Genomic DNA, 13020 nt, shown 5'->3' on the forward strand with positions numbered 1-13020 from the left:
CTCTGTGCACCCAGATGGAGGTGAAGGAGCCCTTAGAAGCAGGGAGTGGGCACAGCTACTGGGGACAATGTGATGGTGGCAGGGTGGCTTTGCTCCCAGGTTGGTGCAGCATGGGGACACTGAGGCAGGGATAGCAGAGCCCTTTGGTTATGTCCCCACTGTGAGCAGGCACTTCTTCAGCCCTTTGGACATCCAGTGTCCACCCCATGGAACCCCAGCACCAGGAAGGTGGTGGCACCCAGACACCTGGACCCCAACATTTGGGTGGTCCTGGCCACCCTTCCCCAAATTCTGGCAGCCCTGGGGAGCATGTGGGGTGGCTGCAGCCCCTGACTTTCACAGTGTAGGTTGGGCTGCTGGAAGCCAAGTCCTTTCCCCCAGCCCACCTCCTCTCCAGATCCTGGTCCAGCAGCTCCAGTTTTCTCCAAGCCCATTCTAGCCCTGCCCTTAGCCTGCAGTTTTGGGAGGGGGAAAAGCTGGGATTTAGGGTGAAGCAGTTGGGGTTTAGGGCAAAGCAGTTGGGTTGGAGGGTGAAGCATTTGGGTTTGAGGGTGCTGGAGGGGAGCAGGAGGTAGTGGCAGGGTGGCTCAAGGAGGAAGGGTGGGAAGGAGAACTGGAGCCCAAGGAGGAAGGAAAAGAAGATGGAAAGGAGAGAGATGAGGGTGGTGCTGATCCCTGTGTCTCTCTGTCCTCCCAGGGCTGCAGAGGATGCTCTAGCAGCAGACAGGCTTTGGGCACTGTGAGGAATGAGCCCCCCACCCATCCTGCTCAGGGGGAGGGGGCAATACCGGACCCAGGAGCTGAGTGCATCCAATCCCATGAACCGGGCGGGCCCAGGGAGCCCCCGCTTCCTTCCCACCCATCCCTCCAGGGCACTGGGGAGGGGAGGAGAAGCTAGGAGGGGGGAAGGGGACCCCGCGGGGCTACCCCGGGCCACCCTTCAGACGGGGGAGGTGGCGGTGGATTCGCTGTCCAAACTCTCAGCGATGTCCCCACGTTGGATCTTGCGCAGGGCAGTCAGAAGGACCTCCAGGGTGGCCGTGTCCTTGGAGGACCAGTCAGCCAGCAGAGCCCGGGCAGGTGATTCCTCCCGTGTGAAGGAGTCTATGAGATCCTCTTTGTAGCCCAGCTCCCCTGCCAGCTGTCTCCACGTCTCCTCAGCCGAGCTGTTCAGCAGCTTCTCCACCTCCTCCTGCTTGCTAGGTGGCAGGTTGGTGTAGAGGTTCCCATCTCCTTTAGGTGCTGGGAAGGACAAAGTAACCTTAAACCCATCCAAAGGTGCTTTTTGCACCCACCCTGCAGCACCTGCCCAGCCCTACCTGGTCCTTGGGTGCTCTGGTTGGGTGGCTGCTGGTCGTGCAGGCTCTGGCTGTCCACTGAGATGCCACTGTCACTGTGCAGCTTCTCCCCCTCTGGTGAAGGTGTTTGGTTGACCGGGCGGTTGTTGGCCCCTTGCTTGTTCTGTTTGCAGTTGTTCCACCTGCAGGGAGAGGAGCCCAGGGAGGTGACACCAGAGGGGTGGTATCCCCCAGGGCTTCCAGCAGTCCTTGTTGCCTTTTCCCACTTTCTTGAGGACCACTTTTCCAAGGAAGAAGTGTTCCTTCTGCAGCCTCAGCATCATCTCCAGGTGGCCTCTTGGCTGGGTTGAAATTCCCATCTCCAAGGGGGTGCTGAGCTTTGCAGGGCTCCCCTCCTCCATGGATCTGCTGCAAGATCTGGAGGTCACAGAGGTCCTGTGGGTCCTCCCCACACCCCGGGCATGCACAGGGATATGTTGAACCAGCCCTAACCTGCCCAGGACCAGGTGTGATCCCAGGGATGAGCTGGTGAGCCTGATCAGCCCCGACAGCCTGCCAGGAGAAGCAGGGACTCCCCACCCCACTGCCATCTCCCTCTTTCACCCTTCAGCCCCTGACTTCTCAAGCATTCCTTCAGCCTCCCCCCCCCCCACAAACACAGTCTATCTGGTGACAGCTCCTGCTGTGGGACCTCATACCCCTCCCCATAGGGCTGCCTTGATGTCCCCCCTGCCCCACACACCTTTTGAAGGCAATGTAGGCCACCAACCCCACCACCACGGCTGCCAGGATGGAGCAGTAGACAGGGATGAGGTTGTCAGCTGTGCCACGGCTGATGACAGGCTGGGAGCTGCCCATGATGGTGGTGATGGTGTCAGCCAGGGTGCTGGGCATCACCTCGGTGTTGAAGGGGTCCCTGGTGATGGGCTCGGGGCTGTCAGAACCCACCAGAGATGGGGTGTATGTGGTCCAGCGAGGGTGGAGGTCTGCCAGGCAGGAAAGGGGGAGAAGAAATGAGAATCATTGGCCATGCCAACAGCCATGCTTTGGAACAGGCAGGTGAGTTGGTGAAGGGACAATGATCACTGCAGGGATCTTCTTCCAGAAGCTGTAGGGATCATGGAAGTGTCAGCTCTACCTTGTCCCCAGGTTTGTCATTGCCTTGTCCCCTGGCCCCCCACAGTACTGTCCTCCCGGGGACAAGCTGAAGCCATCCCCTGCCCCGTGGTGGTTGAACATGGCCATGGGTTTGTAAAATCTTCTTGCCCAGCACAGGGTTTGCTCAAGTCCTGCAGCTCTTCCACTGCCACACAAGCTGCAAATGGAGCCCTGAGCCTCCATCTCTGGTACCAAAGCCTGGGGACACAGTCCAGCTGCCTCTCACCCATGTCTCAGCTTCACCAGGACCCATACAATCCAACCCAGAGTCTGGATTTGCCCTTCCAACCCCTTGCTTGGACCCCACCAGCTCAGCCCAGTTTGGGAGTCACCCCATTCCCACCACACCCAGGTGTGTGGGATAAGTCTGCTCTTGCCCTGGTAAAACATTCTCCTTTGGGTGGTGGCTCCCTCCCAACCCCCCCGGCTCCTCTCTAGGGGCTGTGCCACATCTGCCAGCCTGGTGGGGACAGCGGAGGAGCTGGCACTTTGTGTCCCCCCACCCACCCAGGACCAGACCACTGGCCTTTGGGACAGTGCTTTGGTGGCACTTGTGGTGGATGTTGGTTAACAAAGCTGTCCCTGTACTCCTTGCCTTCTGGCTCCATAGACTCCACCCTTTGCAGGGACTGTGCTGGCTGTCCCCATGCTGTAACTCAAGGGTGACCAACCTGGACAAAGATCTCATCCTGGCCATCCTTGGAGCAGAGCTCCTTGCCAAGGTGTGAGGGCTGGCAGGGTGATGGATGCTGCTGGGGAATGATGTTTTCCCCCTTCCCCTGGGCACCCAGCCCTCCTGGACCAACTGTCCCCTGGCTCTTGAGGGTGGTTAATTCCCACCAGAATCCCGTGTGGTTAATTCCCATCAGAATCCCATCAGCTGCCAAGATCCCTCCTAGTAGAAGTTTGGGGGGTGGCAAGCATGGCATGGAGGATGGTGAACCTCATGGTTTTGTTTTGGATTTCCTGACACTAAAAGGCACCTGGCAGAGTGCCTACACCCATGGTGGTGTCTGCTGGGAGCTGGGCTAAGGAAGCCCCAGGAAAGGGCTGGGCAGAGCCTGGGGGTGGACATTTGCACAGGACCCAAGGGCTCAAGCCGAGAGTTGTCGAGGTAGGAAGCTTCAAGGTGGTGTCACAACACCCCTGCCTCCCCATTGCAGTGGTAGAAAGGGAAACAGAGGCAGGAGCCCCATCTCTCCCAGGGCAAAGGGTTTTTGTTTTACCTCTGCACTCAGCATCCGAGACAGCTGTGCACTCCTTCACCAGCACCTCATTCTCCTCGCAGGTGGTGCAGGGCAGGCAGGGATCCACAAAGTTGGCTTCGCTGGAGAAGGTGCCCTCGGGGCACTCCTCACAAACTGTGTCCTGTGAGTCCTGGCAGGGGAACATGAGCCCAAAGCCCACCTGGCACACCTGGCACTCCTTGCAGCTCCCGCTGGGTTCCTCCTGGTAGTAACCGTAGGCGCAGCGGCAGACGGCGTCGTCCGACTCAACGCAGGGAGCAGACATACTCTGCAGCCCCAGGCACTGGGTGCAGGGTTTGCAGGGCTCCGTGGCACTCACTGTGTCTGAGTAGGTGACACCTGGCAGGGGGCAAAAAAAAGGTTATGGGGCCAGGATGGCATCCCCTGTGGCTGCTGAAGGGATGGAGAATGAGAGTGAGAAGAAAGAGGAACAAGGAAATGGTTCTGTGGTTCTAAGGGCAGAGGGTAAGGATAAGGATAAGGGTAAGGGTAAGAATAAGAGTAAGAATAAGAAGAAAAAGGAGGAGAAGAGGAAGAGAAAAAAGGAGGAAGAAGAAGAAGGGGAAGAGGAAGGAGAAGGAGGAGGGAAAAGAAGGAAGAAGAAAGAGAGGAGGAAAAAGAATGGAGGAGGTGGAGAAAGAAGGACGAGGAGAAAGGAACCTTAAGCAAAAGAAGAGGAAAAGGAAGAAGAAGGGAGAAGGAGGAAGAATTAGCTTCATCATTTTCACCACAAGAAGCCAATCACTTCTCCCTGGTGCTGGCTTCATCCCATCACCAAATGATACCAGACCATAGAGATGGGCCTGTGCAGCTCTGCTGACTGGGACCACCTCCCCTCTCCCCATTTTTCCCCTCATCCAGGCCAGAGAGAGAGGTGTGTGTGTGCGTCCAGCATCCCCCAGGCTCCTCTTCCCATGACCGGCTCCAGCCTTGCTGCAGCAACCAGCTCCATGGGTATCCAACCTAAGAGATCCTGCTGGATGCTGCCCTCAACCTGCCCATCCCAGTGCTGGGGCCTTGTATCCCCAAGCCAGCTCCCCTTTTCCCAGCTCCATTTTTGACCTCCACATTGTCCCCATGGGCATCCCAGAGCCCTCACTTCTCCCCAGCATCCCAAACCCTTTCTCCTAAACATCCCCACCAGGGCAAGGGGTGGCCCCACAGGGCACTGCCACCCAGTGTCCCCCTCCACTGCTACGTGTCCCCCAGGCAAGGGTGTGATGTGACCAGGAGGTAACAACACTGATCGCTGACTGTCCTCTGACCCTGCAACTTCTTGCTCTCAGGTTTCATGCTGCAGGACTGACACTGGTGGGGGAGATCAGTCCTCCTCCAGCCACTCCACTCCCTCTCCCTGCTCCCAAAAGGTGTTTGAAGATATTTTGGGCTTAGGAAGATGGCTCAACTCCTATCCTGGAGGGCACAGCTGCTGTCCCTGCATTGATGCTTCCCATCGATGCCCCCAGAGATGCCACAATGCCCCATCTGCCCTCACCCTGAATGCCAGGGAGAAGTCCACCCCCGTGATGGAGAAGGTGTTGGGGAGATGGAGAGCAGCTCCTCTGCTTGCCCTGCTCCTCAGGAAGGCAATCCAGCCACGGGCTGATCTTTAACAACCTGCCTAGCCCTGAGGAGATGGCAAATCCCACTCTCAGAGGGCTCCAGGGGTGGCCAAGGTGAGACTGAGCCATGAACAAGCTGGTTTTTGGGTTTATTTTAAGCCAGAGGGGAAGGAAGAGCCCTGAGCTCACGGTGATGGGCAGGGTTAGAGGGATGGAGATGCTATCCCTGCTGCTTCCCCTCCACCCCAGCTCAGTCACAGTGGACCCTGGGCAGTGACAGCTGTGGAGTTCCACTCTCTCTGCTCCTCCTCCCTTGGGGCCACCCCTGTGCCCTCCCTGGGTGCTTCAGGACCCCCAGGATGAACCCATTCTCCAGCCCCAGGTCAGCATGCACAGCTTCCCATTAACCTGGGCTTATCCTTTGCATTATTGTGAATTATTGATGGGTGCCATTAGAGCAGGGAAGTGGCCAGGAAAGGCATATGGCTGAGTGGGCACATTTTCAGTGGCAGCAAGGTATCCGAGCTGAGCAATTACAGCTGAGATTTCAAGCAATCCCTTCCCCTGCCTCCCTCCCTGCCTGCCTGCAGCACTGGGGGCTGGCAAGGGGAATAAATAAATCATGAGACAGCAATCAGGGGTGGCTGGCAAGGGGAGGGGAGAAGGAAAATTATCATAAATTAAAAAAAAAAAACCAAACAAAAAACCAAAACAAAAATACAATGAACCAACCAACCAAAAAAAAACCCAAAAACCCAACAACAAAGCAAGTGGCCATTTGGGCTAACAAAGGAGCTGTCTCCGTTGGGCTTTGCAGCAGGGTTGGTGCTTGGCTTGGAGTGAATTTTTGCAAAAGTATTTGCCTGGGGAGTTGGGAAGTTGCCCAAGGTGAGAGCTCTGAAGGAGCCTAGGGCAGAGGTGGGGATCTGGGCAGCCCAGGGCTGTGCCTGAATTCCTTCCAGCTGCCTCACTCTCCCTAGGCAGGGAGCTCTGCTAGGACCAGGATTCAGAGTGAGACCAGGTCCAAGAAGATCCTTTCTCCATACCCTGGTGATGCGGTTTGCAGGTCTCCTTCTCTTACCACCCCAAAAATCCCACTCTGGGCTCAGAGAGGAGCCTGGGGGAAGCATTTTCCCCTTTGCAGCACCTGCACCCCTGGGTGACTCCCCACCCAGCAGCTCCCTGCTGAAGAGCTTCTGGAGATTATTATCCATGGAGCCATTCATGGGTGAATGAAAGGCTACAGCTGGGCTGTAAAGCAGGAGGGGCTGGAGGGGGTTTTGTTCTCCTTGGGGCTTTGTTTGCTGCTCCTCTTTTTGGGGTAGTGAGTTGTCCCCTTGCTCTTGTCTCTTGGGGTGGTTGCCTGCTCCTGCTCTGGGGTGTAAAGTAGAAAGTAAGTAAGAGTAGTAAGAGCCTCCCAAGCAAGGGGTGAGAGGGCTGTGAGCTGATGGACTGGGGGCAGGTGATGGACTGGGTGGGGGGTTGGGGAAACTGAGGCATGGTGAGGGGGAGGACCAGTCCCAGTAGCAGCAAAGCCAAGCAAGGCACTAAAGTGCTGCCCTGGGGCTTGGCTCTCAGTCTGGGGGTGATGCTGGAGGAAGGAGCCCCAGACCCTTTTGTCCTGGTGCTTTCCAGCTCAGCTCCCTGAACCACCAGAGCTGCTGCCTGATGCTAAACCTGCTGCAAAGAGAGAAAAAAGAAAAAAGGCAAATGTCTGTCCTGGGGCAAGGTGGGGCTGGGATGCAAACTGGAGCAGCAGAACCTCAGCTAGTGCTCTGGAATTTTAGAGCTTCGTCCAGGTCCTGGTCTTCCAAAACCTTCACATCCTCCTGGGAGGGTGAAAATTCCCTTTATCCTTCACAGAATCACAGGAAGAAATTAGGGAGAGAAGCTGTCTGCCAGTCTGGAAGTGCAGGTAAGGGGAAACAGCCTCCTCTGAGCATCCCTTGAGGACATGGTGTGGTTGGCTGGTAGTGCTGGGTTGATGGTTAGACTTGATGACCTTGGAGTTCCTTTCCAACTAGGATTCTAGAATCCTGGAAATGCAAAATTCTGGATTTCCAGCCCTGCACACCCAGAGCTGGAGCCCAACACCTTGCCCAGCTTCCCAGGTGGGGATGGATGGCACAGTGGATGCTCTGGCACCTTGCAGCAAGATGAGACTGAGCCTGGTGGTGTTACCCTGCATCAACCAGGGGGGAGGCAAAGGTTGAGGGGAGCTCAGCCTCAGCAGCAGCCCCTGCAGCCAGGCACTAGGAGGGGAAGAGCTGTTCATTGATTTTGCAGGAAAGCAGAGGTATTTTTAGCAGTGCCCTGACACTGCTCCCTCCCCTGCTCTGTGCTAGTGATGGTCTGCCCATGCTGCTTCTCCCCCACCACAATTTTTGCCTGTTTTTCTCCCCCTCCCCTAGCCACTCCATCCCTTCCCCCTCTCCAATCCTATCCCCAGAGAGATCTGGGCTTGGCTGGCACAGCTTTTCCTACAAATTCTTATCCTGAGGCCTTCAAAGGCTTTTGCAGCAGTAAATTTGAAGGGCAGCTTTGCTTATGCCTCTCGTGGCATTGTTTAAAACATTAATGGTTGGGCTGCTTCATCTGCAAGCAGTTAAGCAGGTCACAAGCACATGAGCTGGCCAGGAGAAAACCCTTTCCCTCTCTTGGGGATTGATGTGATTTGCTTCTCCCCTTTTAAATTTGCTTTTATTTTGCTGTCTTTATAAGGTTTAAATATATATATTTATATAGTTGACTGATGGGGAGACATCCTGGTGGCTGGGTTGGAGCCTGACCCCCAAGTCGGCATGGGAAGGGGAATTTTTTGGAGGCAAATGTTGGCTGGGAGCCATCAGGAGAAGAAAAATTGCTGGAAGAAGGGATCTGCAAAGGTGCCTAGCAGCAATGGGTCCCAAACCCAGGAGAGCTGCTGCAGCCATGGCTGGGATTTTGGGGGCAGATGCTGGGATAAAGGCAGTGTGGAGACGAGTGGCCTGGGAGAGCTGATTTAGGGTGGGGATGACCTGTGTAAGGGCTGTCATGGAAGCAAACAACACAAATCATGCCCAAGGTGATAAAGAGCATGCACATGGGGGGACCCAAGTGCTTGTAAATTCCCACAGTCCTCAAAATTCCCCTTTTCCATCCCCTTTGTGATGCTCTCCAAAGCATGGTGTGTACTCACTGTCCAGGCAGGGCTCACAGACAGTCTGGTTGACCCCACAAGGCTGCACCACCCCCTCTCCCAGGTTGCAAGCTTTGCAGCACTCCCCGCTGGTGGTGTACATCTTGGTGAAGCACTTGTCCTTGGAGCTCCAGGTGGGTCCCTGGGGGAGAAAACAAGCTGAGATGTGACCCTTGTCAGGGAACCAGCCCTAGAAAGGAGGTGGAGATGTGTTGCAGGCAGGTAGGGCCCTGCTCTGGGGTGGACATACCATGTCAGGGCTAAAGGAGGCTCACCTCAAACACAGAGCTTTGGGTTGAGCAAAACTCCCTCCTCAGGAAAAGACCCTGATGAGTCCTACAGCTGCAGGGAGGTCAGGAGAGCTCATACCCCCAGGGTTCAGGCTGGAGATTATTTTGGGGAGGAATGGGAGCTTTTCCGCAGGGTTAAAGCATTGTTTGTTCTTGTTTCTTACCTCCACCACCTCCCCTAAGGATGTTTTGCCATCCTGAAAGCTTCAGCTCTTAAGGCAGGGCAGTGCTGGTGGCAAGGAGACCCTGCTGCAGGGTTTGGAGGAGCAGATTGGAAACCAGATATCCCCCCCCAGCCCCGGTGGAGATGAAGACTTTGAAGGGAGCACCCAGAGCTTCAGCAACGTTCCTGTCTAATGGAGGTAAGTGTATCTGCTTATAAAACCTGTCATCACATCTGGAAGCCATAAAGATGTCAAGAGCAGGAGGGTCGAAGCCTCCCTGCACATGCACTTTGCAGCTTTGGGGAGTGCATTTACAGGACTTTTGCTCCCCAAAACCCCTCTTGCCTGGGAATATGGGGTGCTGGATGCCTCATTGCCAGGATGCAGGGCTGCCAAAATGCTCAGGATGACCCGAGCTTTCCCAGGGCTCCTTTTGCTCCCTCTGCTCTCAGGCAGGTGAGCTCCAGAGCTGAACCCATCCCTTTGCCATCCAACTAAGCTTTGATTTATGGGGGAAGAAACTCGGCTCAAAGCTTGGAGGAGCTTCTCCTCTCCCTTCCCTTTGCATCTGGATGCCTCGTCAGCCACTTGGCCGCATTTCCTCGCACAATGCAGCATTATGAACTCGCTGTGCATCAATCCGGCAGCATCCGGCCGGCCTGAGACAATGGAGCGCCAATTATAGGCATCTGAATGACAAAGTGCTCCAATTACCCTGCGCTGGAAAGCATGTGCTCTCCTCCCTGCTGCTGGTTCTCCCCCTTCCATCCCCGGCTGCCAACCAGCTCCGGGACTGGGCAGGCAGGAGGGTTTGGTGTGTTGGACAAGGGGCTTCCCAGCACCCCGAAATCACAGCTGGGAAATGGGGGGAACGGGGGAGAAAGGGGCTTCCCAGCACCCCTAAATCCCAGGTGGGAGATGGGTTTGGGGTTGAGGGAGGGGGACACAAGTCCGGCTTGTGGAGTTTTGCAGCCAAGGTGGCTGAAGCTCATCCCACTGCTCCATCCCTTACAGCCCAGACTTGTCTCCCCAGCTGGGGAAGGGGTTTGCCCACCTCCCCACGGTGGTTGTAGCAGCAGAGGGGATGGGGGGGTGGGGGGCGGAACCGAGCGTTCCTGGCTATAAATAGTGCTGGGGGGAGGCCGGAGCAGCGCAGCTGGGACCAGCACAGCTCTCCCACGCTGCAGGCAGCTGCCAGCAGCTCCGACCGTCCATGGGGATGCGACCTGCTCATTCCTCCGTCTGACACCAAGACCCCCCAGCAGCTCACCCTAAGGACACCCTCAGGCCACAGGTCCCCTCCCAGTAGGGCTGCCAGGAGTGGCTGATGTCTCCCTGCTGCCAGGTCTCCCCCACTCCGTGCTCCTAAATACCGCAGAAAAAGCAGCTTCCAGCCCCAGGTGCTGCTCTGCCTGTGTTTCCCCTTCACTTCTGTATCCCCAGCACTGAACCCCCTCCCCCCCACACCCTTCTGTAAAGATTAACGCACTTATAAGCAGGGGCACATGGTCTGCACTAGCCCACCAAAATGTGCATGTGATTAACACAACTCCTGTTGACAAAGCCGCAGGTATTAACACCATAAAGCATTTTGACAGCCGGACCAAGGAGGGGAGAAGAGGATGGGGGGAAAGGGCACGGACAGAGGATGCAAGCAGCACCTCTGTAAGCTTTTAATTACTTTACGAGTCAGCTCAGTGGGTTTTGTGTCCAAGCAGATGCCGACAGTTCAGGAGACTGGGAGCTATGGGAAGAGGAATTCGGCACCACCAGCTTCGGGACCGCCGGTGTAAGAAAATAGCTTTGCATAGGGAAGGGAGGGGATGCTCCAGCTGCAGAGGGGCCCAGCGGTAAGTCTGGATGGGACCCACCCCACGGAAGGGCCTCTTTTGGACCAGCACCCTGGCTGGGAAAAGCCAGACCTCTGGCTCCCAAAGCTCCCCAAACTTTGGGCAGCATGGACGTCTGAGCTCTGTGGGTTCAGCCAACACTCAGCACGGCAGAATGGGGGGAGCTCTGCCTTCCTCCTCACCCCCACGCAGAGCTGCTGGTCAAGCAGTGCAGGTAAAGAGCAGTGGGCTTGGGGTGGTCCCGGGGCTGTGGCCACAGCTGTGGGTGCACATCTGGACCTGCTGGGGCCTCCCCTGGCTCAGCAGGTGTAATCTTGGAGGAGAGGATCCAGCCCTAAGGCTGCCAGTGCCGCGGGTGGGCTCAACCGTGACCCGGAGGGGTGGTGGGGTGGTAGCTGTGAGTGTTTGGGGGACACTGAAGTCCCGCTCCATTGCGGCAGGTGGGGGCTGCCCTAGGAGGGTAATTCGCAGGGGTAAAATCACTTGATTCCAGATAGTTGAGACAGCTCTTGCCTTTCCTGCCACCCACCCATCCCCAGGGAGCTTGGCCCGTGACTGGTCCCCCAGGTGTCTGCATGAAGGAGACATCCCCCCCGGCATGGAGCCACAGCCACCGCTCTCGACAATCACTGCACGAAACCCTTCAACACCGCCTTTAATATCCTGCCCGACAGGTCTCCTGCTGCATAACGAAACCTCGGGGACCCCTATCAAACCCTCCCCCACCAAAAACCCCAAACCCCTGCTGCTGCCCCAGGTAGGTGGGTCTGTCCCCCTTAACCCACCCTGCTCTCCGCGTTTCTCTTTCTCCTGCCCTCCCCCAGGGCTCTGAAGTTTTATCTCCGGCAACTCCCGAGGCTCTGCCCGTCCCGGGGACTTATGTCAGGGATGGAAAAGGGTCTCGCCCTTCAGTTTGGGCAGAGGGTTTGGAGCTGGGAAGTCTAAAGGAGCTTTTGGGGATGTGGGATGGAAGGACATGAGCTTTCCCCCCTCCCCCCGTGCTGATGGCTCTGTCGTCCTTTCTTCCAGAGGTGACAGAGCTGGAGGAAGCAGGATCAGAGGGGGCTGCACAAGCCATCCCTGTGGGTTTCCCCATCACCACCCATCCCCCTGATCTCCTCCCTCCACACCCCAAGAGCTCTACCTGGTACCCCCGGGTCCCCCCGCCCCTCCAGCAGCCTCCCGGGGGGGACCCCTACCCCGGACCCTCGGGACGCTCCATCCTTCTACACGTGGGACCCTCTGGTACCGCGGGGACCCTCCAACCTCTCTCTTTGCGGTTTCTCCGCGATTTTCCATCCCGGGACCCCCGGGGAGCCTCCATCCCATCCGCTCTTGGTACCTCCGCTCCCCCGGGAACCCTCCTCTTTTTCCTCCCTCTCCCCCCAAGGGATGATGATGTTGCAACCCCGCACTCACCGCCGGGAGCAGGAGCAGCAGCAACGGCAGGAGCCCGGCCATGGTGCGGGGGCAGCAGGGTCGGTGACCCCCACCCCCAGAGGTGGTGCGCGGCCCGGCTGCTCTCCCTCTGCCGCCCGCCGCTTCGGCGGCAGCCAGAAAAGGGCTGTAAGTCCCTCCTCCTCCTCCGCCCCTGGAGCATCACGGCGAGCGGCCGAGCCAGCACCCTCCTCCGTCGGCACACAAAGCCCAGACCCACACCCCCGCCTCCCCCCCCCCCCCCGTCCCTTCCCCCGGTCCCCTCCCTCTCCATGAAACGCTTTTGGGGTGTGCTCAGTCTCCAGCCCTCAATTAGTCACGCCCGTCCATCTGTCACCGTGCACCCTCCTCTGCTGTCTGTCCATCTGTCCATGCATCTCTGTGTCTGTCTGTCTGTCTCTGAACCCCTCTCTCCAGCTCTCCCCCTATCACTGTCTTCCCCAGGGGGTTGTTAAGGATATTGCATCTCTGGCTGGGATGGGGTCACCAGACCTTCTCCAGCTGCAGGGGACAACATCCTACCTCTGCCTGGATTGGGGACACCCAAGATTTGTTATGGCCACGCAGGGGACATGGAGCAACCTCAACGGCGAGCACACAGGTGACACTGCTGTGTCTGAAGCTGCCTTCTCCACCTCCTAAACCCACTTTTGCCAACCAAACCTCTCCTGCTGATGTCCTCCTGATTCTAAAAAGCTCCCAGTTCCTCTGCCCTGCTGCTTCCAGCTTCTCCTGGGACAACTGCCTGGCATCCTGCCCAACCCAGGCCCTACAGTGATGGGAGCTGCAAATGTCATGGCCTTTCCTGTGTCCTTGTGAGAGCTCTGCCTTGGTGT

At 57.2% G+C, this 13020-nt stretch overlaps 1 protein-coding gene across 1 annotated transcript; it reads right to left on the minus strand.

Annotated features, from left to right (window-relative positions):
* Window positions 1-940: 940 nt before the first annotated feature.
* NGFR (nerve growth factor receptor) lies at window positions 941-12223 on the minus strand. Its single transcript, XM_030466029.1, has 6 exons — window positions 12167-12223; window positions 8444-8585; window positions 3683-4042; window positions 2041-2284; window positions 1320-1480; window positions 941-1242 (listed from the first exon to the last, which is right to left on the minus strand). The coding sequence occupies exons 1-6, from the start codon at window positions 12206-12208 to the stop codon at window positions 941-943; spliced, it is 1251 nt and encodes a 416-aa protein (XP_030321889.1). The 5' UTR covers window positions 12209-12223.
* Window positions 12224-13020: the final 797 nt, after the last annotated feature.

This window comes from Calypte anna, chromosome 27, assembly GCF_003957555.1.
Source record: "Calypte anna isolate BGI_N300 chromosome 27, bCalAnn1_v1.p, whole genome shotgun sequence".
Classification (NCBI taxonomy): Eukaryota; Metazoa; Chordata; class Aves; order Apodiformes; family Trochilidae; genus Calypte; species Calypte anna.